We start from the raw sequence: 27454 nt of genomic DNA, 5'->3' as shown, positions 1-27454 counted from the left end.
TAGAAAGACAAGACACAAAATATTTTCTATAAAACAGTTGATAAATTTGATGTTTAAAATTTCAGTTTACTGTATTTTTCAGTTCTAGAATTTTGTTTGGTTCCTTTTCGAATAGTTTCAAGTACTCTACTAAACTCTCAATGTTGTCTTTAACTCCTTACATATATTAAGTGTAGTTATTTTAAATCATGTATCTGAAAACTTCATTATTTGGAACCTTTGTGGTCTGTTTCTATAGTCTGTTGTTTTTCTTTTCTTTAAAAAAAAATTACTTTGTCTCTTCTTATGCCTGCTTATTTAAAATAGAATACCAGTCATCCTATATGCAAAGTTGTTTAGGTCTAGGGTGTTTTCTCCCTTCAGAAGACTTTCTTGTGGTGGGTGGCTAGTCACACTAGCAGTCCCAGATCATCTAAAATTAGTGAATGATTTAGGTGAGGTCTGGTATCTCCGCATCCAGTTCACCCTTACTCCTAGGGTATAGCTCCTCCAGAGCCCCAACCAACGCACTGGGCATTTATCAGATCCCCCATCCTTAGCAGACCCTGAACTCCTTTATTTTTTGCCTATAGTCTATTGAGAGTTCAACTCGATTTCTCATCCTCTTAGCTACCTCTTACAAAATTGGCAAGCTATATCTGGAAAAAAGAGGCCTCTTATTCTGAACTTACCTCTCTGGGTTTCTGTGATATTGTGATTTATAATAAATATATCTTCATTCCTATTCCTTGTTTATTAACGAGTGTATTTTTCTTTCATGTGCTATTTTAAAAGATTTTAAATAAACTTTTCTTGAGGTCTCATTTATATACAGTAGGATCCACCCAGATATATGTAACACCACCACAATCAAGATAAGGAATATTTCTACTACCACCGCTATTACTAAAAAATTTCCTTGTCCACTTCCCGGTCAATTCCCTCTCCCATCTCTGGCTCCAGTCAGCTATTAATTTGCTTTCTGTTGCCATCAATTAATCTTTTTTAGAATTTTCACATAATGGATCATGTGATATATATTTTATATCTAGTTCCTTTTGCTCACATGTTTTCGAGATGCATACATGTTTGTGTATATATCCATAGTTCTTTTTTATTGTATAGCTGTCACAGTTTATCCATTCACATAGGTTTGTTTTTAAACTTGTCAATTTATTTTTGTGTTTATGGATTACTCATCTTTGGAATTGGGAAACATTAATGTCTTCAACTCTAAATTTATAATGCTATAAAAAAATTATTTTTAAGAGGTAGATGTCTCATTGCCTACCTAATTGTGCCAGTAGAGTATGCTGCTGTGGTACAGGTGTTTGTATCATAACATTTGACCTTTTAGTTGTACAAATATGTTTTTATAGGCTCTTTGAAATGCTAGGCTTAAGATTGCTGATAATGGAATAATTTTTAATGTGATAGCTACTGAGTGTAGTTTAAAATAAAAACAGTCAAAAGTACATTGTCATTTTTATTAGTTATTGCTTATTGTAAGACTAAAGAATTGGGGTTTTAACTGTTTTCAAATTTAGTATTTCAAATTTCAATACTTTCTGAAAACTAAAAATGTTCGTATAATTTAATATGTGTATTTCATGCTTTTTAAAAATACAGCTATGTTAGTTATGGTTGATTGCTACACCTTATAGTATCTTTGAAAAGGCAGTAATTTCTCCTTTGGAACTGGATTTCTTTTAAATAGCAATTTAACAAACTGTCATTATATTATATTCTGTAATAAAGAATGTTTAAAAACTTTTTTTTCAGAACTGTAAAATTTTCCTGCTGTAGCTTTTTTTTTTTTTTTTTTTTTTAAGCAAACCTAGTTTGCACATAAAATTTCTTATGGAAACTAGCTGACTTTCCTCCTCTAGTATCCCCTTGGTATTTAATCCCTAAAATATTGATCTAAATTTTTGTAGATATTCCTGTGTATGTCATTTTTATGTAAAACATATCTAAAATTTTCTAATAGAGTTCAGTTTTTAAGAGCATAGGCTCTGGATTCAATGGCCTGAGTTTGAATTCTTCTGTGCCACTTCTTAGCTGTGAAATGTTGGACAAGTAATTTCATTTTTTATTTTTATTTTTTTAATAAATTTATTTATTTTGGCTGCGTTGCTGCATGAGGGCTTTCTCTAGTTGCGGCGAGCGGGGGCTACTCTTCGTTGTGGTGCACGGGCTTCTCATTGTGGTGGCTTCTCTTGTTGTGGAGCACAGGCTCTAGGATCACGGGCTTCAGTAGTTGTGGCTCGCGGGCTCTAGAGCGCAGGCTCAGTAGTTGTGGCGCATGGGCTTAGTTGCTCCGCAGCATGTGGGATCTCCCCGGACCAGGGATCGAACCTGTGTTTCCTGCATTGGCAGGCGGATTCTTAACCACTGCACCACCTGGGAAGTCCCAATTTCATTTCTTTAAAATCAGTTCCTCATCTGTAAAATGGAGTAATTCTTATATAGATTTTGGAGATAATTTACAGAGTCCTTAATACATGACTAGACTAAATACGTATTTGTTGAATTAATGAATGACTGCCTAGTCTCTATTGTGTATAACCTGCAACCATTTTTGTAAAAATTTGATTTATGTCAATTTTGGATTCTGCTCTAAATTTCACATGACTGGGGTAGTTACTTCCTGACCATGGTCATAACTTAACAAATTATGTTGGATAGTGACTATATGATGAAAAGGATAAAAGGCAGTCTTGAGATTATGTACCATTCTATTTTTGCTAGGACAGATTTGGATGCTACTAAAGGTTATAGGCTATATTGGGCAGGGAGGAGGACTTAGCAGGATTTTAGTTCTGTGTGACTATTCTGTATTCTTAAAAAAAAAATGTACTTTTCAGTCCCTGAGCAACAGCTGCTTGATATTGAAGACTGCGACCTCAATGTGGTGAGATTATGTTTTCAAGTTTTCCTCCCTGATGAACATGGTAATTTGACAACTGCTCTACCTCCTATTGTCTCTAACCCAATTTATGACAACCGTAAGTAATTTATTTTCTTGTATTTGTACCCTTAGCTCTTTAAAATGATTTTTTAAAGTATTTTGGTAATTAGAAAAAGAGTATGTTCATTATAGGAAAAATTCAAACATTACGGGGTAGATGTTATCTATCTGAAGTAGATAATGAGGAGAGTAAACCTCCTATACATCTCATCCTCCAAAGATATTTCACCGGTTTCTTCTTCATATATATACAAATACCTCGTTTCATCATCGTCACCATCATTCACACAATATATTTTTGGCAACTTTTTGAAAAATCATCATTGATTTTTTTTTTTAACCTTTTTTTTTTCCTTCTTAGCAGCATATCTTGAACCTCGTTACCTTTCAGGTACCTTATTCTTTTCTGTAGCTGCATATTTCCTTATATCATAATTTTACTAAATCATTACCCTATTACAAGACATTTGGTTTGTTTCCTTCTCAATTTTTTTCTTTTTGCTTTAGCAAATTGTTCTGCAATAAATATCCCACATGTGCATATCTTGTGCAAATGTCTCTAGCATAAATTTGTAGAAGTAGAAATGTTGGCAAATGCTAGATCAAAGGATATGGATATTTATAGTGTTAAAAGATTATGAAATTGCCCTCAAATATTTGTGTGTTTGTATACTCTTATGTATGCACCCACCAGTGGTGTATGACTATACCAGTTTTGCATGTAGAAGGATAGTGGGACATAGAACTATAAAGGTAAATCAGAATATCCTCATCATGGAGAGCTTTGAATGCCAGGGAATTATTGTAATAATGTTGACCAGATAATAGGAAGCATGAAAACTGCATTGCCACAGGGTTATGGTTATGATTTAAAAAGATTAATCTGATGATGGATAGGACGAATCAGAATTTAGAAGCAAGGAGATTTAATTAGAGGACATGTCATTGCCTAGAAATGAAGTCATTAACACTCTAAACCAGGGTAATGCCTTTAAGAAAAGAAAGGGACAGATGTGGATGATTAAGGTATTGAGTGCCCTTAATTTATTTATACACTAAAGCTTTTATCTATCCTATAAGTTGTTTTCCTAAGATTCTCCATCAGAAAGGAATAAGACATATTACTAAGGTAGCAACCCATTAAAAATATCCTTTATATTTAGGTGCTCCTAATACTGCAGAATTAAGAATTTGTCGTGTAAACAAGAACTGTGGAAGTGTCAGAGGAGGAGATGAAATATTTCTACTCTGTGACAAAGTTCAGAAGGGTATTTTTTTTGTTTTTTTGTTTGTTTGTTTGATTGAATTCAGAATATATTTTAGATTGATAGATAGATTTTACTTTGTTTTCCCATTGTTATTTGCTTTCCTATTCACTAGATGACATAGAAGTTCGGTTTGTGTTGAACGATTGGGAAGCAAAAGGTATCTTTTCACAAGCTGATGTACACCGTCAAGTAGCCATTGTTTTCAAGACTCCACCATATTGCAAAGCTATAACGGAACCGGTAACAGTAAAAATGCAGTTGCGAAGACCTTCTGACCAGGAAGTTAGTGAATCTATGGATTTTAGATATCTGCCAGACGAAAAAGGTATGACTTTTTCCTGGTAATGTTTTATATATTTCTTGAAGTTAGTCCTGCTAAGAACATTTTCTTGTAAGATACATTTGAATACAGTTGTGTTTATTCATAATTTATGTTTCTTTTCCTGAAAGTTTTTGGTTGATTTTTGACTGTTCTTTGTGCTCTTTGAATCTCTTCCTTAGGAAAGGTATCGGGAATAATTTCAAAGTATCTAAACTGTTTATCAAAATTTGTTTTACATTTGAGATTCTATTTTGGTCCTTATTGTGCCCTCTTGATAGATGGCATACTTGCCACTCAGAAAGTGGTCTCCATTTTGGTCCTTATCTGCCATTATTGCATTAATTGACATTGGTGACTTGTAGGTGTTATAAGAAAACAAGATGAATATTATAAACTATTTTTTACTAAGAAAAAGATCCTTTATTACTGACTTGGGATGTAGTTTGTGACACTTATAAATCCATCTTATGTACATTTATTTAAAGCATTTTCTATGTAGGAGTAAAGCATCTGCATATTTATTAAAGGAGAGGAAGCATAATCCCATGATGAATCACATTTTCTCGGTTTTTTTCTAACCAGACACATATGGCAATAAAGCAAAGAAACAAAAAACAACTCTGCTTTTCCAGAAACTGTGGCAGGATTGTGGTAAGAATATTTTGTTGTTGTTGTTTTTAATAAATTTATTTATTTATTTTTGGCTGCATTCGGTCTTCGTTGCTGCGCGTGGGCTTTCTCTAGTTGTGGCGAGCGGGGGCTACTCTTTGTTGCAGCGCGCGGGCTTCTCATTTCAGTGGCTTCTCTTGTTGCAGAGCACGGCCTCTAGGTGCACGGGCTTCAGTAGTTGTGGCACGCAGGCTCAGTAGTTGTGGCTCGCGGGCTCTAGAACACAGGCTCCGTAGTCGTGGCGCATGGGCTTATTTGCTCCACGGCATGTGGGATCTTCCCGGACCAGGGCTCGAACCTGTGTCCCCTGCCTTGGCAGGTGGATTCTTCACCACTGCTCCACCAGGGAAGTCCCTGAACATTTTGGATTGATTTGTATTTAAGTAAATTTGTTTTGTTTTGTTTTGCTTTATTCAGTTTTTCAAATTTTAACTGATGTACTGTTGTTTTTCAAATTATATTTAATAATGGAAAAAATTTATCATAGGAGTTAATTTTCCTGAAAGACCTAGACCTAGTCCCCTAGGATCAACTGGAGAAGGAAGATTCATCAAAAAAGGTATTTTATTCCCTATAGAGTATTCCTTGTGATTAGAGAGACCAGTGCTTTGCACAGTATATTGGAATTCCATTCTTAAGAATGAAAACTGCCTCTTTGATTTATTCCTCTCCTACATATTTTTTATGCTATGAATATTGAATGAATTGATCTCAGCTTCCGAAAGAGCTGTTGGCAACTATGATTATGTTTTGGGGATTTATTGTTTGAGAAATTACATTTCATTCATATGGTGGTAATTTTACTAATTACAGTGTGTCATGGAAGAAATGATTTAGATCTGGCCAGTTGCCTATCTTTATTTATTTATTTATTTGTAAAGTTTTACTGGAATACAGCTCATTTGATTGCATATTGTCTATGGCTGCTTTTCTTGTACTATAGCAGCAGAGTTGAGTAGTTCCAACAGAGGCTGTATGGCCCACAAAGTCTAAAATATTTAGTATCTGGCCCTTTATGGAAAAAAAAGTTGCCAAATTCTGGTTTAGATCATTCAACCAGGGTTAATTAGAAGTCTTTTTTTCTTTTTACATTCTTAAATCAGAGCTTTTTCTTGGTTTAATATGTACAGCAGTCATATAACATGTAAATAAATACAGACTCCTTCATTTTTTTCTGACTGGGAATTTTGTAGTGTAGTACCTTAGAGTGAGTAGTATCTTAATATAGCTTGGAAATTTATGTAGATTTTTAAGTCATCCCTAATGAATGTTTCCTCCATCCCTCCATTTTCTCCTAAAGAGGAGAATGTGAAATGATTTTGAATATTTAGAGGCCCATTAACTGAAATTCTGATATTTATCTTTCACATTTCAAAAATATCTTTATAGGGCCTCAGAAGCTAGATTTCCACATTTAACTGGAGTGAAATTTTCGATACCAAAGTAACTTACCAAAATTATTTTATAGGTATTTGTAAAACAATTAGTATTAAAGAATTCAATTTTGGACTCATGTAATAATTTTTAGTGCTATTTAACATTTCTATTTGAAGTGTTACATCGGTTTCCTTTAAAATTTTTTATGTGTTTATGTAATTTTAATTTAGAAGTAATGCTTTTTATAATTTTGTTCATTTCCGTTTTGTACAAATACATTTCCTCCCTCACAGAACCAGTCTTGTTTTCTCATGGTGCAGTTTTGACAGAAACGTCCGGGCCAGTTTCAAGTCAAGCAGAATCCTACTATTCCTCATCTGTGTCCATCTCAAGTGCATTGCCACATCATGCTTCAGCCATACCCCCAATGGTACCTCAGCCTTCTTCAAGCTGGTCATCAGTGGCCCACGCCACCTCACGTTCAGTCAATACAAATTCACTGAGTAGTTTTTCAACAGGGACACTTTCCTCTAATTCACAAGTTATCCCACCATTCCTGGAAATGTCTGTTGTGAGTGATTTGAATGTGTCTAATGCTTGCATTTATAACAATACTAATGACATAGGCAGAATGGAAGCATCATCCGTGTCACCAGCTGACTTATATGGTATTTCTGATGCCAGCATGCTGCCTAATTGCCCTGTGAACATGGTAACGCCCAGTAATGACAGCATGAGGGAGACTGATAATCCGAGACTTGTGAGCATGAATCTTGAAAATCCTGCCTGTACTTCAGTGTTAGACCCAAGAGACTTAAGACAGCTCCATCAGATGTCCTCTTCCAGTATGTCAGCAGTCGCCAGTTCTAGTACTACTGCTTTTGTTTCACAATCAGAGGCATTTGAGGGATCTGACTTTAATTGTGCAGATAACAGTATGATAAATGAGTCAGGACCATCAAACGGTACTAATCCAAACAGTCATAGTTTTGTTCAAAATAGTCAGTATTCAGGTATTGGCACTATGCAGAATGAACAATTGAGTGACTCATTTGCATTTGAATTTTTTCAAGTTAACTTGTAAGATATAAATGGTAATTCAAGAATTAAATCCCTTTAAAGGTAACCCTTTTGATATTACCTTTATAAATGCAACATTATGTATTTCTCTAAGACTATACTACAGTATATCGTGGACCCTTGAACAACACGGGTTTGAACTGTGCGGGCGGGTCCAGTTAATACTCAGATTTTCTTCACTAAATATGTAGTTCAGTACTACACGATTTGAGGTTGGTTGAATTCATGGATGCAGAAGACATCCATGGAGACAGAGGGCCGACTGTACAGTTTTAAACACAGATTTTTCACTGCACGGAGTGTCTGCACCCCAACCCCCGTGTTGTTCAAGGGTCAACTGTAATTATGACTTTAGGTATGTAGGGGATTCCTCTAACGGGCAGTCTTGTCCTGGGAGCTTCTTGTTTTGCTGGCAGAGAATTTGTTGGGATATAACAGATGAGTGCTCAGTGCTTGAAGCTGCAGCTAAAAGAGAGGGATGAACTCATTTCCCAACTTCAGGAAGAGTTAGAAAAAGTCCAGCATTTACAGAAGACTTTTGCTTCAAAAGTAGATAAATCCACACAGACTGAACTCCTAGGCTATGATGCATTGTGGAATCCTACATACAAAGAAAATTTATGTAAACCAGTGTATGATGAATCTGTGACATGTTAAATATTGAATAAAATCAATTTTTCCACTAAAAAAACCCAACTTTGGGTATGTAGAATACAAAGTTGGAAACAGTCATAAAAGGAAAATTCCAAAATAGAAATTTAAAAGAGCTTTACTGTTTCTTCTTTTGAAACATGTGATCTGATACTGTGTGTGGTGGGAATTCTGGCATGAGAATCCTGCCACATTTTCCCAGGACAGACAAAGAAGAACATTAGAGCAAGTCTTCAGTTTTTCCAGGTACACCTTTTTATACTTCTTTTATAATGTATTAAGGTATTCTTGGTTAAATGAATTAACTGATATTTGCTTTTAAGCAAATTTAAGGTAAAACCTGTAATGGCTATGTCATTGGAAAAATTAATTCCTTATTATTTGTGAGGCCAATGGGCCAAGGTGACCCCTAAGGGGTTTTCTGAGGCTTTCTGGAGTTTCTTAGATTTACATGTAAATCAAAATTTCTTCAAAATGTTAAGTTGGGCATCAGGCAGTTGAAGTAAGCTTTCAAGGTATGGGAGTTCTCTACATTTTGAACTATTTAGATCCATACCTTTAAAATTGCTTATGATTTTAACTTTGCATCCATGTTTTTAAGAGGAAGAAGTTTCCTTGGACCTTTCCTCTTTGTTATGTGTCCGAACTCACTGTGATCTCATCCAATTTCATGCTGTCAACTCTCAAATTTTACCCCTGGCTTAGACCCACCCCTTGAACTCCAGACTTGGAGCTTATGTGTGTCTGTAAAACTGCTTATTTGACATCTCTACATAGAGATGTAATTAAAGCTCAAACTCAACACATCCAGAGCTGAGTTCTTGATCTTCCCTCCCAAACTTGCTTATCCTTCAGTCTTCCTCAACTCAATAAATGGCAATGCCATGTTTCTAGTTGCTCAGGTCCAAAACAATGGAGTCATCTTTGCTTCTTTTCTTTCTTTTATCTCTCATATCCAATCCATCAGCAAATCTGGTAGGCCCTACCTTCAAGATATATCTTAAGCTGCCCACCTCTTTTGACCTCTGATATTAACATCCTATTCCAGACCACCATCATCTCTTGCATAGATTGAATTATAGCCTCCAAAATCTCTCTTTACATCCTTGTGCTCCTGCCGTCTGTTCTCCCTGAAGTAGCCACAGTGATTATTTTTAAAAGAAATCAAATCATATTCACTTGTTCAAAACCATCCAGTGGCTCCCCATCTCACTTAAAGACCAAAATCCTTAAAATTAGCAGGCCCACACTCCCTCTCTTACCCTCATTCACTACCATTTTCCCCTTCTCATTCAGCTCCAGGCGCTCTAGCCTCAGTGCTCCTCTTCAGAAACATCGAGTACACTCCTGCCTCAGACCCTTTGTACTTTCCTGGTGGTGCAGTGGTTAGGAATCCGCCTGCCAACGCAGGGGACATGGGTTCGAGCCCTGGTCCGGGAAGATCCCACATGCCACAGAGCAGATAAGCCCGTGAGCCACAACTACTGAGCCCGCGTGCCTAGAGCCCGTGCTCCAGAACAAGGGAACTAGTTGTGAAATAAACTCAGCTGTATGTGTAGCTCATGCCTTACATCCTTCAGTCTCACTCAACTGTTATTTGATCAAGGCCTTCCATGACTATATATACATTGGCACTCTATGTCTCCCCTCCTTTACATTTGTCCATAGCACTTATCATGATCTGACTTTACTGTTTGTTTATATTTGTTTTCCTATACTGGAATATAAGCTCCGTGAGGGCAAAGTTTTGTGTTTTTGTTGAATCCCACATTTGTAGAACAGTGTCTGCTTCCTGTTAAGCACTCAGTAAATATTTATTGAACATTCAAAGTACTACTAATAGAACTTCGGTTTTTGAAAGAAAGAATAGCTTTAATTATTAGATGTTTATGATTTTTATAGTTCTGCTTCATGTGACATTGAGTTTAGTATATCAGAATCATGTACATTCAGGTTGATGACTAATAATGGTGACCCAAATTGTTTGAAAGCAGAGTAATCCCAGTGGCAAAATGACTGTAGAATTTGGACAGTAATCTTAATTGTGATGGAATTGTCATGATGCTAAGTAACTTGCTAAAGATAAAGACCTAGTTTATTTTACTGCTAGAATCTATGTAAATGTTGAGCATATTTCTAGCTAGAAACAGTGTGTCTTTTCACTTATGTGTAGTATCCAACCAAACCATAAATTTACTGGAACGATTAAAGCTAGTCAATTTCATCAAAATGGGGAATGTGTGAATGTCATAAAAATTAAATTCTGAGTTGAATGATACTGGGAAATGAGAAGGAAAGCAAGATAAGACTTGGGGTCAGGATAGTTTGGAAAGAAAAAGAAAAAGATTAAAGACACCTAACTATCATTAATATTTCTTAGAAATTATGATTTCAAAAAGAAATACTTCTGTTGTATAACTTTAAAAATCATAAGCATATAACATACTTTAGCAGAACTTACCAGGGAGAAAAAACATGAAGGCATTTCTTTCCTGTTCAAAATATGAACCCAAGATATCTCCAGATAGTAGCTTATAAATGGTGAACTTTTTTTTTTTTTAATACAGAATCCTATAATTTTGTAGTAACTAGCACTTATCAGCTTAAACACTGACAGGCTACCTAAATGGATACTTTAAATTAAACAACGGACTTGTTTTGCGGGTGTTTTTTTCTGTGTAAGTTGAATCAAGGTCCTGCTACATTTGTGTTCAGAGTATTTCCAAAGGATTTTTCATTTTTCAGGTGCTATTTACTGATCATAGATTTTATTTTATAATTAAAAAAAATTGGCAACCTGCTTCTTTTTCTCTAAATGTATTTATACTTTCATCTGTTCTTTTATCACCCTACTTTTAGTTTTGAGGAAAAGATGACCTATTGCTTCCTAAACTCTACTTGTATACTGGATCCCTCCTCCTTCTCTCCCATCTTGTTTCTGTATCCTCATATCACCATTTAGTGCTTTTCTTGTATAAACATGGTAAATGTTTTCTCTAGCCTAAAAGAGAAAGGATAAACACCTTTCCTACCACTATCATGCTCCTTCCCTTCACATCCAGACTTACGAAATGCTTTCAGCCTCCATTTCCTCACTTCCCAGTCATTCTTTAGCCTATCAGTCTTTCTCTTTTATCTCCTACTATTTTCTTATGCTATTCTGGGAAAAGTGACCAGAGACACCCTCCCTTGTCAAATCTAGTGTCTTTGTATCAGTCCTCACTCTGCTTGACCTATCCATAACCTATCTTCTTGACCACTCCCTCCTCAGATACTCCTGAGGTTGACTTTCTTTCCAGTCTCATCCCCAGCGCTCAGTTGGTGCTACTTTTCTCCCCTGGGTGACCTCATCAGTGCTCAGGAGAAAGCTTCAGCTTTCTCTTACGATACCTGAATGTCTTTATAAACTGGCTGCTCCTGTTGCATTCTGTACTTTCGTTAATGGCATTACCATTTACCCTACCATCCAAGATATTTAATAGGAGCCTCAAAATCGTATTTTATTCTTTTTTGTCTTCACACTCAAAGAGTTATCAAGTCCTTTTGGGTCTGCCTCCTAAAAATCTCTTGCATTTGTCCTTTCTTCATTCCTGCTGCTTTCTTAGTTTAGGGCTTCATTCTTTTTCCCTAACAAGAATCTTTTCCAGATTGCCCCAGTTAAAAATAATACCCCTTCTTCCATACACTGTATTGCATAGTTAGCATTCCTTGAAGACTCTCTCAGGCCACTAGGCCTCCATGCCTTTCGCACGTTGTCCACTCTGCCTCTGCTCTTTACCTCCACAGCGAGCAGCCTTCAAGATGGGACTTCTCTGTGAAGTTTGATCCTAGCTGAGGCACAGCTTTACACATACCCACCCTACTGCAGAACTCCTCTCACTGAATTATACAGTTATATGAAGTTTCTCTAGTTCACCTTTGGAACTCCATCACTTAGCGCAATGCCTGGCACGGTTGGTGCTGAATAAATGGTAGTATTGATAGAGAGGGAAGGGTGAAATTGACATAGGTGTGATTATAAAAAATGTGGACAAGGATCTGGTTTTTAAAGGGAAAGGTATTTAATCTGGCAGGAAAAGCCGCGATGCCGAGATTACCAGGTTTGTGACGTACTTTACCCTGTGCCTCCTGTAGTGTCAACTGTATTGCGTAGAAATTTTACAGTTACTAGGACTGTTTCATATCTCTGACCTTACTCCTCCTCTCTCTATGTGGCAGGTTTAATCTCAGTTCTCCTCTGGTGCATTTCCTCAGCACCTTACCCTTGCACAGAAACTCCAGTATTCATGTGATCAGTCACATTTTTGAATGTCTAATGTGCAAAGCACCATGTTAGGGGCTAGAAATGACATAGAGGTGAATGAGGCAAAGTCTTGCTCTCAAAGATGTCAGTCTTTTTCTTTGGAGGGATAACATATAGTAAAGTGCATAAAGTGGACAAATTTTAAATTTGCAGCTTGATGAATTTTTACATATGTAAATAATCATTTCCAGCTCCCCAGAAGTTTCCTTCATGCCCCTTGCCAATCTACCTACTCCTCAAAACCACTATTCTGATTTCTGTCATCAGAACCTACTATCTTAATGGCCTTTTACATTGGTAACTGGGCTTCCCTACTCAAAACCTTAGTGAACAAAAACAGCTGGGTTGTCAATTTCTAACCTAATGCTTCAGAAAAACCAATTATACTGTCCATGTTAAGAGAGACTTAGAATTGGTGGTCCAGGCTGCCTATTAGCTCCAGATAATTTCTTCTATCATTAATTGATTTATTGAGGGATTTAAAAACTTACTGTGTGATGTTAAATAGCATGGAGAAATGGAAAGAGTAAGTAATTTTTAGTCAGAATATCTGGGTTTGAATCTTCAGCTCTGCCACTTATAAGTCATTTAATTAGCAGATCACACTTTCTATGGGCCTGTCTCTTCAGATATAAAATGCAGATAATTCCCACCATACTTAATTCATAAGGTGTGTTGTATTAAATAAAATAATGAATAAGAAGAAACGCTGTAAATTGTATAGTGCAAATCAAATATTGTTAGTAAACCAACATATGCATATATCCTGTGGCCCTGATAATCTCTAATCCAAACACACCTTCCCGTTCACAGAGTGACAGATCACTATGGATTTAGATTCTTTAGTAAGAACCCTGGAATGACTTCCTCTTTAGAGTGGCTAGCTATTGCCCAAATATGGAGGACTTTCATTTGGCCATATTCTTTCCAGAACATTTCCTATTGTATAGTGAAGATAAGGTCAATTAATGACTTCTGGTTCTGAAATTCTATGACTCTTAATTTCTTTGCCAAAATTCTATGAATTGGGAGTATTATGACTATCTTCCTAAGAAGGAGTCTCATCATAGCTAATGAAGTGGCCATGTAAAGATTTCTGATCTGTTTTGTTTCTGGAGATTGAGTATGAGAGGGGGAAAATTAGGGTGCTTTTTGCATCACAAGTAATAGAAAATTTCATGCTATTTAACATTATAAGCCCAGGAGTGGGTAGCGAATCAGAGATAAATGTATGAGTTGTCTGTACCCAGTTTTATGCCTTTGTTTGTCTAAGACTTGGTCAAATTAATATCTTAACTAATACATCTTAGCAGAGTTTAAAGTACAAACTTAACATCAGTAAAGTCTCAAAAGTAATCATGTCACCACTACTTTCACTAATAAAACACAGATACAATTTTTAAAGAATTATTTCTTCAAATATTTTTTCTATTCTAAATGTCTGTGGCTTTAGAAAAAAGTACCTGCTAGTAATTATCTACTTAAAGGGAGTAGCATTTATCATACTCTTTTTTCTTACATCTCTTATTTCTACAGTTTCAGTTTACTATTGGACTTCAAAAATTTAAAGAATCACCAAAAATTCATTAAATACCTATGTGTGAACAGTAATACACAGTAATTAGTATAAAATGTTGGTGCTTCAGTAAATCAAGCTTTCAGGAATATCAGCAGATAAGTAAAATATAAACTTTGTTAAAGGTATCATTCATCTTGCTTATTTTTCTTCTTAAACCTTAATCAGAACATTACAGCTCTGCATAAAATGTAGTGAAAAATAAGTTGGAGTGTTTGGGGACCCATTTGTGGAATTCAGTCTCAGGAGACTTCGTTGGTGACACACTTGATTTTATTGGGTAATCAGCTAAAAATATTGGTTGCTGGTGCACAGTTCAGATAGCTTTAAGATGAGATGGAAAGGAAAACACAAAGTTTTGGGGTAACGGGCATTCTTAAATGCATGGTTCAGACCAGATGAACCCTTTTGGAGATGACTTCCATTTTAAAAGAATGTACTTAAAAATACTGTTGACTTTGAGGAATCCAGATCCCTGCAGAATGGCTCTGTTCTTTTTTTTTTTTTTAACTGTTCTGAGTATTTGTATATGCTTCTTAATGACTGTAATGAATTTCGAAGCACTGAAAAAAAAATGATTTTTAAAAGTTCTCAGGTAGTGTTCAATTATTTAATGTTAAGTGTGATACTTAAAAGTTGAAATCATTTTTAAAATGTCAAAATGTCTTTTGTACAGAATATTTTATTACCTTTGTAATATCTTGTATACAGTGATTTTTTTCTTGATAATATAATAAATGGAAAAAATTCTAAAACCCTTACAAAAATTTGTTGCTGTTTGACTTTAAAATTATCAAGATTTTCTTGTATTTATAGCATCCTCCTTAAAGAGAAAGGCAGTTTTGGTTGCTTAGAAACATTAGACATTTTTATGGAATGCTGTATCTGAATATACTTACATATGTAACTGTCCTTTAAAATGATAATTTTTGTAGAGTACTGAAATGCCTTTTAAAGAGATTTTCATTTTCTGCCTTCCTGACTTATTTCCTGCCTGGCTCTCTCCCTTCCTGAACAATTCAGGACAAAAGTCATTTGCTTATTCTGAGCAAGGTACAGTTACCTATTGCCACAGGGGGCGAAGATGGTGGCCCATTGTGGGATTACAGTGTGGAGCCTGGGAACATTTGAGGGTAGTAGGGAGGGGAGTCTCAGTGATCTGAAATAAGGATGCAGCAACAGGAGACTGGTTACTTATGAGGGGGAATGATCTATTAAGGAAAATATTAAGGCTAATGGACCCAGATTTCTCACTGTCAGAAAGGACTTACAAATACGGAAAGGGGGAAAACTAGAAGAAGGTTGGAATCGGAAGTACTGGTATAAACTCATAATTTTCAATATATGTAGATAAGTATACAGGGGTGTGTGCATGCGTGCATGCCATGAGAGGGCTTGGTAGCAGCAATGCCACAATAGCAGTGAGCACACCTAGTGCCCAGATCTTTTTTCTATCATTTTCCATGAAAAGGAACCAGTTTTTCTTAGAGAAATAGCCCATTCCTGGGCGGGTGCAGATGAAATACAAGATGAGCCTGGAATGTCTTTGTATTAGAAAGTAAGAACATGCTCTAAGAATGATGGGGACATGTCACAAGGACAAAGGAGCCATCTTGAAGGGGCACCCACTGGCTAAGTCAACACTTAGAAATCAAAATAAATGTTCGTAACAAATTATAAACCATCAAATAAAATAGGAAGCCATGAATCCACAAGAAGGGAAAGCTCTACCTTTCAGTGTAATGCCAAAAGGAATGGTGGAATTAGAAAATCATTTGATAATCATTGTGGTAATAGATTCAGGTGAAAATCTTCAATAAATGCTAAAACTAGTGAATGAAAGTTTGAAGGTCTCCCTACAAGATACTTATTAAAGGGAAAAAAGGGTAACTATAAAAGTGAAGGAGATTGGCACACACCACCTCCGTTAACTGATCAAAGCCCAGTCATCATTAACTGCAGTGATCAAAATTGTGACATCTGAGAAGATGCAAGAAGATAATCTCCCTTCTGTGGTATTCTTGCTAGAAAGGTACAAACTGAACCTAATTATAAGGAAACATCAGGCAAGCCCAAATGAGGAACAGGCTGCAAAATAACTGGCCTGAAATCCTCAAAAATGTTAAAGTAATGAAAGTCAAGGAAAGACAAACTGTTTCAGATTGGTGAACATTAAAGAGACATAGTTAAATACAAAGTATCATCCCTTGACTATGAAGGGCATTTTTGGACAACTGGTGAAATTTGAGGGGGGGGGGGTCCTGTGGATTACATAATAGTAATAGTGTTAATCTGATTTTGATAGTTACATTGTGAGGAAGTAGAAGAATGTCCTTGTTTGTCGGAATTTGTCCTTGTTTGTCGGAATTTGTCCTTGTTTGTAGGAATTACACCCTAATGCATTCAGGGTGATACATTTCTGGGAAAAACATTCTTTGTACTTTTCTTGCAAGTCTGAAATTATTTCAAAATGAAAAAATTGAATTGAAAAATATAAAATATATTTTGTCTATAATAATAAAGGGCAGCATTTTAAAAAATCAACTCAGGAAAGCTTACATCAAAGTTCATTCTCATGTGGACTTAAAAATCAAAGAATAAAGCCCCAAAAGATCTATCTAAGTAAGATGCTTTTTCTCTTTGGAAATAGAAATTTAACTTCTAAATTGATTTCATATAACTTGTAAATGAAACCAGTTATCTTACTTGGGAAATTTTTCATTTCACCAAATTTTTTTTTTTTTTCCCCACTTTTCCAGGTACTCGGTGTTTTTCCTAAACTAAACCACGGACTATATTTGGGACAAAGAGATACTAAAAGTAAAAAGGGCCCTTTCTCTTAAGTGTTTTTTTTTTTTTTTTAAATAAGCTATAGAAGATCACAAAAGTAATTTTAAAATATTTTTATATAGGCAAAAGTTAAACTATGTAGTACTTTCATGGCTTAGTGTCTTCTGTTCTGCTTAAATAAAGACCTACATTAATTTTTAACAACCTATGTCTCATATGGATATTTGGAATAAGTATTTGCAGCTAATGCTTACTCTTGAAATTTTGTATAATCCCAGGAATAGAAATTTTAAAAACAAGTCTTCTAATTTAAGTTTGCTAAGGAGATTCTTAATTCTTCCATTTGCAGATCCACTGAATTCAAAGCTGAGCCAAAAAGAAAACTGCAAAAGACTATTTCCCAAATTATTTAAATCTCTTTTGTAGCAAAGTTTCCCCCAAAACTGAGAAACATTCACACAAACGTTCTTACCTTTTTATCAAGTTTATTTCTATTATCCCTTTCTCATTTACCGGCATTGAAAATAATGAAAAAGTTATTTGCTATTATTCACATATGATATTTCTTCATGTCAGTTAAACTGTTTTCCTGATCCTTAAGGTGAATGATACAACTTAGTATCTCTGAAGCATGTTTAATGTAGAGATGGGAAATTGAATAATCCAATACTATCCAAGTCACATGTGTTCCAAAATAAGCTCAGAAAGTTAAATCAGTGTGATGGAAATTGCACTTAAATCTGAAATTTTAATGAGACTCTTTTCTGAAACTTTTCTCTTAATGATCTGTCCATTTTCTTTGCTTCTTTAATGTTTTTCCTCTTCGTAGTACCAACTAATGATTAATTAACAAATGGTAATCATATGAGCGCACGTGAAATTTACTTGGGCAATTTTTTGGTAAGCTTGATTTGGTATCTAAATTCCAAAAGTCAATTCTCATGGTTATGTCCATTAAAATGACATTCTTGGGTGCCTCCTTCATGTAGCAGATGCTCAATAATAAGATTTATTAGAAAAGACCCTGGAGACTGGGAAACTTAAGTCCTAGTCCTAGATATGGAAGTAACTAACAATTTTAGATAAGTCAGTTCACTTCTATTCTTTGGTTTTCATGTTCATAAAGTGGAGATGATAATACCCTATCTACCTGATGAAGATGTTTGAAATTGGATAATACATTGAAGCACTCTGGAATAATATCAGCTTACCTTTGTTTAGCAATGTCAGTTTTTCTAAATCTTATCCCTGGGATTGAAGTCATTGAAGGCACTTGTGACTCCTTATTTAAAAGATTTATGAAAGTCTCTTATTATGGTATGCCTCAGTTCCTAAGGTCTCACACTCTCTCCCCCAGGAAATGTACTGACAATTTTAGATTGTCAAAAGAGTAACTTGGAGTCATTAAGGTTTGTGACAAATCGTACCAAAACACACTTCTATTGGTAATAGCTTGCTTGAAGCTTACTGGGAAAAATATTAATGATGTCAGATTTGCATTTGGTATCTTAGAATATTACAAGGATACTGTGCTGCATAAATCTAGATGTAACTTTTATCAAGATCATTTAAAAATTTTTAAACATGATTTTAAAAGTGGTATCTATCCTGTGGAGGGCAATTTTGCTGAAAGAAATTACAGCTTCTCAGATTTTCAGAGAATGTATCCTGTTTGTGTACCTCTCTGAATGAATGGTTTCATTATTCATAGTTTGGCTTGTGGGGGGCTGGAGAAGGAACGAGAAAAATCATGAGACATCCTTAGAACAATTCAACACAAAATATACATGTACATAGATCCTGAGATGTTACAACAAATTTAAAAATAGATCAACATGATCCAAATGGTTTCCAAGACACCGTTCTGGTGAGTAAAAACAGCCATTTTACAGTGTATGCTGAACGGACGTCCACATTTTGCCGGAAAACCCTACTCTTTGTGTCCCATTGAAAGCTAGTCATCCAGAGCAGGGGGCCAATCAACATCTACAGACTAGAAAGAAGAAAACAAGTCATTAAAACGTTATTGTTCTAGTAAGCATTTGCTGGTAATGCTGTATAAATCTAGTAGTTTTAATATAATGCAACAGAAGAAACTGCATTGGAAGAAAAGAGCCATTGAACATCACGATTCAACACTCTAAAATCCATTCTAGGACCTGGGATTCTTGGGCCTGAGGTCTGTTCCTGAATTCACTGAGTATTTGGTTACTCAGCCAGTTATTAATTGTACCTTTTGGTCAATACAAGACTAGAGTATGTTTAAATTTTTCAAATGTTATTTATGGGAAAAGTAGCAAATAATGCAGGGGCCAACACCAACTTTCCCTCAAAAGTCTCAGCAACTTTTAGTCTTCTGACTGTTTTCCCATCTTGCATTTAACAGTACTCAAGTAGTCTATATACTTATAACCTTGTTTGTAACTTAGCAACTAAATGTGAAATAAATGGTTATGAAAGATCACCTGTAACTAGAAAAGGATTAGAGATCTTTGCATGTCACTTCAGCAGAATTTTTGTTTCTTTTAAAATTGAATTTATCTATCTCTACTCATCCTGGTTTGGCACTTCTAGAACAAAACCTTGATCTTTAAGTCATAATGGAATTACAGTAGCAGACTATTTGTCTCCACATAATAATCATGTCCCGGGCATTAGAAGTATGAAATTGCACTTTGCCTTAACTACACTAGAGGGCCTAATTTAGAAGTTAAAACAAAAAAATACAAAAAACGAACAACCAACCATACCCATGTAGTTTTTCGAGACTTAAAGTGTAAAGCCTGAAATGATTTACTACAAATTATTTTTAAAATTAATCTGAGTCACTACCAGATTTGTAAATTTTTATTAGAAAAGCCCAAATAAGTATTGTGTGTGTGTATGTATGTGTGTGTGTGTATCTTTTACAGATGCCAAGAAATACTTTGGTTTTGTTTCAGAATATAGCCATAAAACAAACACCCATATATAAATTAATGGGTGGTTTCTCAAGCCTGAAAACCAAACATTACTGATCACAATCTTGTATGTGTTGAGGTCAGGGGAAGGTAGGCATATCTGTAGGGTTTTAAAAGTTCTACAGGTGATTGCAATGGACAATCAGGGCTGAGAAACCCTGGCCTTTGGCTCTTTGACACTCCTAAGCTGTCCTGAGAATTAAGGTCAAAGAAGATGAATGCATTTGGGATTTTCTTTAAGAGAAGGTTGTCTTCTTCAAAATGACAGTCTTACTAAGAAGACTCCCTGCAACCTTGAAGATGCTATCACTGGTTGTACCGCAGGTGTATAAAATCTAATCTGAAAGCACTCAAGAGAAGTGCTGGTAAAGCAATGACGTTCCAGTGATCATTTGATTACCATGGCTGTTTTCATACTAGGCAATTATACCCACTTCTTTTTATTTATACTGAGATTATTCCCAAGTGAAAAAATTCCCTTTTTTGTGGGGGGTGTGGGGAAGCTGTTCTTAACCAGATATTTACCAAAGTGCACAACTCATGCCTCAATACCTATTGATGCTCAAGTGAGAAGAATGCTTATGGAGAATTGTCTGAAAGATCCATTCATTCCATTCTTCTAATTACTTAAGAATGTAATCTGATTTCAATTCAGACTATAAGAACAGAGAATTTCTCTTATACCACATCACAGAACCCTTATAGAACTGCTTTTATTTATAACCATTGGCTCTCCCATTTTCTATCCCTGTCCTGAATATATGTTTCTGAGTAGGCTGCCTTAAATTCTTTATAAGAGAGTCCAAAGGATATATGAAGGGCACTTACAACTTCATTTCCTTGCTTGGTTTAAGGGTTTAGATCTCATGTCATAATGTAAAGCACAGTTAGTAAATTAGCTATATATTTGCAAGGATCATAAAGGAGACCTTGTGTTTTTTAAAAAATGAAAATTCTGAAGATAGTCCCTCCCTGCAATTCAGTGCTACTGTGAGATTTTGACCGTTTTCAAATACCTATTAAAGTGAATAGTACTATTTGGCTTAATGCTAAAGAAGCATAACCTTGGCTGATTCAGTGTACAAACAGGCATTTCCACAATAAAATGATTTACCTCAACATCCAGCTCAAGAATGTCTGCAGTCACATCCATCAGAGAGCAAATGTTCGGCTTTGTTCTTCCAAAGTCTCCATGTACAAACTCTTTAATGTAGCTGGGTTTTGTTTAAGGAAAAAATGGAAGATAGTCATGCAATACCAACTGTTTGGTGAGATTTGACAGGTTGAAGGGGAAATGACAAACAAAAGCAGAAAGGTTATAAAAGGGAGTTTATTTCTGAGCTGTGACTTGGGATGTATGTCTTAGAAATCACAGCTATGGCAATAAATAAACTAAGGATGGCAAACTGGTTCCTACCAGCCTGGCAGCCAACACTGGGACTTAAGGCCTATGTTTACATCAAACTTCCCAAGAGTCATGACTTTTCTTTTGGCTCATCTCCAACTGCCACGGTTTGAATATGGATTTTTTAAATTAACTATAGTTCAACGCTTTAAAAAAAAAACCTCAGCTATTTTCTTTTTTGCCACAGATTCTATTTGGTCATCATTTTTCGATAATGACAGCAGGCGGTTGCCAAATGGTAGGTTTTCACAGGGTCACTCATAGAGTGACCTCAATGATGTCTTTCCTTATAACACGACTCTGACAACAGCAACAGGATGGGAGAGAAAATGAACATATTAATTTAGACTTGATGAAGGCCATTCAGAAGGATCATCAAAGGACCTAAATTTTAGTTGTCTGCAACTCTTGCATGGTTAGCAATAGACCTAATTCTTTTTGTGTGTGTTTTCCTCATAGATCTTCAAAATTTCAAATTTCAAAGTCAATGACTGATCCTAGAATTATTCAGATTACCTTAACACTCCTTACACAGAACTCTACTATAATCTTAACAGTATTTTATCTGAAAGATGTGTTTTTGCCAGCATTCAGTAAACACTCATTTAGCATTATGTTGTGTCTATAAAGCAGCACTTAGTATAAAAATTAATATAATTTGAATATAAAAAAGTTTATTCTCAGATGATAAATAAAAAGTTAACACCATAATATGCTGACATTATGTCCTCCTCACTTTCTTTTTTTTTTTAATTTTTATTTATTTATTTTTGGCTGTGTTGGGTCTTCGTTTCTGTGTGAGGGCTTTCTCTAGTTGCGGCAAGCAGGGGCCACTCTTCATCGCGGTGCGTGGGCCTCTCGTTATCGCGGCCTCTCTTGTTGCAGAGCACAGGCTCCAGATGCGCAGGCTCAGTACTTGTGGCACACGGGCTTAGTTGCTCTGCGGCATGTGGGATCCTCCCAGACCAGGGCTCGAACCCGTGTCCCCTGCATTGGCAGGCAGATTCTCAACCACTGCGCCACCAGGGAAGCCCCCTCCTCGCTTTCTGATAGTTTGTTCACTATACTTTCACCAAATGTTTTGACTCAAGCATAAGGCATATAATTATCTATTAACTGTCTTCTTTGCTAAACTCATAATTACTTAACAACTGTCCTTTTTCTCTCATTTCTTTAGAGAGTGCTACTTCTGAGTAGCAATGATGAGGGGAGATGACCAAAAAGCCCCAGAATAACCAGTTAAAAGGTCCAGAATGTTTTTTATGAGGTATAAGTCAAATGAACTACTTCAGTATACTGAGCAATATACGAGAAAAATTCACATACTTCTGTGTATAACCACGTGGTATCTAAAGTTTTACCAAATAGGGACTTCCCTGGTGGTGCAGTGGTTAAGAATCTGCCTGCCAATGCAGGGGACATGGGTTCGAGCCATGGTCCGGGAAGATCCCACATGCCACAGAGCAACTAAGCCCATGCACCACAACTACTGAGTTTGCGCTCTAGAGCCCGCGAGCCACAACTACTGAGCCCGCGCGCCTAGAGCCCGTGCTCCGCAACAAGAGAAGCCACCGCAATGAGAAGCCCGCACACCACAACGAAGAGTAGCCCCCACTAGCTGTGACTAGAGAAAGCCCGCGTGCAGCAACGAAGACCCAACGCAGCCAAAAATAAATAAATAAAATAAATAAATTTATAAAAAAATAAAAAAGTTTTACCAAATAGCCTTTCTTGGCTAATGCCTTAAGTACATGTACGTGGCTGGTTCTAAAAATATGTTAATGAGATTGAAAAGACATTAGCTTCTCCATAAGACCACTGCATTTCTTCCTAGCACACCAAAACCAAAGCTGAAATTAGGTAAAAATATGTTTTTAAAATCTGTGATTTCTTTGAAATTCCATCCACATTCCATCTATAATAGGCAAATATGCTCCATGCCCACTGGTCTAAATAGATCCAAACTGCAAAAATTTAGAAGATTTTAGGAGTAAATAACCTGTACCTGTTTCAGCTTAGTCACTCCTGGGGTGGAGTAGGGAAAGAAGAGGGGAGAGAAGGTTGATGGGAAAGGAGAGGCAGACTAATTATAGCAATATAGTGAGAATGCTATTTGGTGATTAAAACAACATTTTTCCCTCTATTGTATCCAATAAGTATGTCATTAGTTTTATACTAATTAGAAGGTTTCATGCTTCATGCTATTGGATCACAAAATAATATAAAGCCAAGAAACAAACAAAAACCAGGAGCACCTTTGAAAACTAAACTAAAGCTAAGACTATGGCAGCTCCCTGATATATTTTAACCAGCAACTAAGATATGATACAAAACCACACAAAGCAGGATAGGTTATGAACAAGTGGTCAAACTGGGACTATTCTCTTGTTCTGGGCCAGTGGCCAAATAATGTGAAGGTCTACATGTAAAGTAGGGCCATTCCCATCTACCATCCCTGTTTAATCATTTGGGGCAAATGCTCGAAATGCTGAAAGGACTCAAATGTGGTCATGAATATGTGACTTGCAAAATGTGTAAAGACATGAATCAATGAATGAATCAATCAAAAGTGTTCCCTGAGCACTTACTATGCCCTCAGCACCTCAGCATCATGTGAGACACTAACAATTTTAAGGTTCACATTGAATTGGCTGCTGCCTCATGGTTTAATATGTCATCTTGAAAAACACAAATTTAATGGGTAAAAACACTCCAGACCAAAAAAAAAACCAAAAACAAAAAAAGGATTCTTCTCCAGCCCAAACCTTTCCCGAACTGTTCCGAGATAAGGTTGAACCTCTTTTCTAGGGCAGCATGAACTCTCCCAATAGGATTCTGGTTAGATTAGTGCTGCACAGACGGTGAAAGGATACGTTCCTGCCTGAGTCTTCAGATAGAGGCGGAAATGGTGCTCATCCACATAGTGTGTCTCCATGGAGTGAATGATGCGAGTTCTCACAGCCAGGGGCCTCCGGTGAAGGACCCGTAAAGGTGTTTTCTGGTCAATCTTTAAGTCCTAGAGGAGGATATGTTAACCATGTGTCCGTCTTGCCGCCCAGTGAAGCCCATCTTAGCACCTCCTTTGTTCATCCATGGCTCACTATAGGTACCCCGTCTATCACTGTCAGGATAGAAACTAATACTATCATAAATTGTATCCTCTAAGGTTCAGACTCTGTGGGACTTCCTACAACCTAGTCCACAATTACTCATTTTCTGGGCCCCAGTATGCCATTAAAAAAATTTTTTTTAAAAAGGCTTTGAAGTAAATGATACCCAAGGTCTCTTTTGTTCTAATATTAACAAATTGATTGGACCCTGGAGTCTTACCCTGCCCTTTAAACAGAGCTCTTCTAAAAGATAATGTTCTTACCTTTTTTTTTCCTAACCCAACAGAGTGACCTAATAGTGGGGATCTCTCTGAGACTGAGGTGAGAAATGGTGTAGAAGGTGGGACATCAACATCACCTGTGTGCCTGGGCAGTGTCCATGTTTTAGGGAGAACTATATACCTACGCACAGGATTATTTTTTTGGTTATACAAAGGGATTTATCTGGAAAATTAACAGCTGCATCTCTGTCTAGGGTGGTATTTCCAAATAATAATTACAAATAAGTGTGTACAATAAACCAGGACCTCTCAATATTTGTTAGCCCAGTTCAGGTTACTTGAGAATAATACTGCATGTTTTTTTACAACTCAGGTTTTTAGGGACAAAGTCTTGTTTTTCTCACAATTAGAGATGTCCTTTTATGTCACAAGATATAAATTAAGAAATAGAGGTTAATATTGTAAAAGGCCAACTAATCCCAACTTTTAAAAATAGATACTGGGCATAACCAGCAATGCAGGTTCATAAGAACTTTGAATCCTCTGCAATTTCTTGTAGGAACAACTCCTGCCTGATTTACATGATTAGTGAGTGCCTAAAGCCATGCTGAGAAAAGAAAGATTTCTGTCTGGTCTCCCCCTACCAAGTTCTGTACCAAGAAAGAAGAGCAGGTTCTGACAAAGACTACACTTGAAATGGTATGACTGCTTTTAACAGAGCAGTGAGTCAATGACTCCTCCTTACGATTCTATAATTCTTTGATTTTTAAAAGCACTTTGTTCTGATGAGATAAGTTGTTTCCACAACGTTTAACATTACTCTGGCCAAAAAGACCAAAAAAAGGACAAGGCTGAATTATTATAGAAACAATAAAGATATGGCCTCCACTTTAGAGCACAGAACCAGCTGGCCTTTAAAGGAGTGACTCGCTAAGGTGTGCCCTTCCCCTCTGTTTCCTTTACCTCGAGTCACTCCCTGGACTCTGACCCCGGAGCAGTCAATGGAGGTACAACTGAGCTAGTAGATGCACCACTGCTTCCAACATAACACTCAGATCAACACACACTCGCGTGTCGTTTTTGGTTGCTTGTGTCTAGCAAACGAAAGGAAACCACTTCATTTACTCTAACACTGCACTCTGCTGTCCCCATACTGAATTTTCAGAAACACACGCAAGTGACTTTTTTCCTTAGAAGTAGGTTGCCCTTAAAAAAAAGGAGACAAGTGGTAAATGTGAAGTGACCTTTTCGCAGAATGGGGCAGTAACTCAGTTTTTTTATTTTCGATGCCAATCGGAATATCTGAAAAATGTTTTAACCCTAACACTTTAAAAAAATTATTAGACGTCACCTAGTCTCATCAGTCCACTTGGGCTGTGGGCCGTTAAATCAGACCCTTTCACTACCTAGTGTGTACCTGTAACAATCATCTTTCAGCATCATTTCTGAATCAGCTCTATGGCTACTCCCAAACTGTGAATCTATTTTTAAAATGAGTTTTTATTTTCCCCACAGCATTCTAAATGAGCTGTATACATGTACACATGTGATAGAATAGAGGTTTAGAAATTTGTTTTGCAATATTAAGGATATCTGTCTATAGCATAACTATCATCCTAAAGACCCTAGATAATAGGGCCAAAGGCCAGAAGGCCTTAGATTTGGAATCACAGAACCTGAGAAGTGGAGGGCCCACTGGGGATCATCTAGTCCACCCCTCATTTTATAGATGAACTTCTCTAAGCAGGTGAATGGCATGTATGTTTTCACCAAAACACTCATACTATAAACATTATTCTGCACCTTGCTTTTTTCCGGTAATATCATGGGTGTTCCTACAAGTCCTAGATGTGGACCTACCTCTATCCTTTTCTCCAACAGTTTTAGGCATATATACATACAATAACATAAATGGGATCACATGCTGTTTTAGTTTTTTTAAACAGCTGTATAATATTCCAACGTGTTCTACCATTTCCTTATTGAAGGAAATTCACTTTTGTTTCCAGTTTTGTTGTTGATTTTGTCACTCTGAACAAAGTCAACAAACATCCTTGTGCACATATCCTTATGCACTGGAGTTTTATTTCTTGTCCTGCCAGTAGTGGAAGTACTGGGTAGAAGACCAGTGTATTTTTTATTTTTACAGTCACTGCCACATTGTTTTCCAAAAAGGCTGAAACACTTACATTTCTACTGAAAATGTATATAACTAGTCTTCTCCTCCCTCCAACCAACAGGCATTCTTAGTCTCAGAAGAATAAAGTGATGTCTTATTGTTACTTCAGTCTGGAGGTGGAACATCTTTTCAAATGATTCCTGGCCATTTGGAGTTGCTCTTTTTTCAGCTGTCTGTTCAAATATTTTGTCCATTTTTCTCTATTGGGTATTTGTATAAATCCTATTTATGGTAATTTTTTGCCATACAATTTGTTTTCTACATAGTCTTACATATGTGTATACATAAGCACACACTTCTGTGTGTGTGTGTGTGTGTGTGTGTGTGTGTGTGTGTGTGTTTAAATCACAATGTATCATCCTGTATATATCCTTATAGCTTGTTTTTTTCCCCTTAGCATTCATCAGGAGCATTTTCCTTTGTCAATGAATATTCATCTACCATATACTTTCTAACAGCTGGCTAGTAATAGTCCATCATACAGATAAGCCATAAGATTAAACCAGTCCCCTCTAGATTATTACAAAATATTGCCCATTTAAACGATGTTGTGATAACGATTTACATCTTTGTGCCCATTTATGCTCATTCCT

At 36.3% G+C, this 27454-nt stretch overlaps 2 protein-coding genes across 9 annotated transcripts in view; one reads left to right on the top strand and one right to left on the bottom strand.

Annotated features, from left to right (window-relative positions):
• REL (REL proto-oncogene, NF-kB subunit) overlaps positions 1-17029 on the top strand; it is a 43127-nt gene extending 26098 nt beyond the window's left edge. Inside the window, exons 6-11 of one of the 3 annotated variants that reach the window (XM_059943272.1) lie at positions 2847-2987; positions 4114-4218; positions 4331-4543; positions 5123-5191; positions 5697-5768; positions 6880-14898. In XM_059943272.1, coding sequence (XP_059799255.1) covers positions 2847-2987; positions 4114-4218; positions 4331-4543; positions 5123-5191; positions 5697-5768; positions 6880-7670 — 1391 coding nt within the window. In that variant the 3' untranslated portion in view covers positions 7671-14898. Of the gene's footprint in view, positions 1-2846; positions 2988-4113; positions 4219-4330; positions 4544-5122; positions 5192-5696; positions 5769-6879; positions 14899-16955 lie in introns of those variants that run through there. The other 2 variants (XM_059943273.1, XM_059943274.1) reach the window with 2 other exon arrangements.
• A 453-nt stretch (positions 17030-17482) lies between these two features.
• Positions 17483-27454, bottom strand: part of PUS10 (pseudouridine synthase 10) — a 68514-nt gene continuing 58542 nt past the window's right edge. For all 6 annotated transcript variants that reach the window (XM_059942718.1, XM_059942715.1, XM_059942716.1 and 3 more), the window contains 3 exons: positions 24225-24367; positions 21061-21160; positions 17483-18979 (listed from right to left, as the gene is read on the bottom strand). In XM_059942718.1, the coding sequence (XP_059798701.1) occupies positions 18941-18979; positions 21061-21160; positions 24225-24367 (282 nt within the window). In that variant the 3' untranslated portion in view covers positions 17483-18940. The remainder of the gene's footprint in view (positions 18980-21060; positions 21161-24224; positions 24368-27454) is intronic.

This window comes from Balaenoptera ricei, chromosome 13, assembly GCF_028023285.1.
Source record: "Balaenoptera ricei isolate mBalRic1 chromosome 13, mBalRic1.hap2, whole genome shotgun sequence".
Taxonomy (NCBI): Eukaryota; Metazoa; Chordata; class Mammalia; order Artiodactyla; family Balaenopteridae; genus Balaenoptera; species Balaenoptera ricei.
The sequence above is the reverse complement of the archived record's forward strand: the minus strand, read 5'-3'. Positions and strand labels throughout refer to the sequence as shown.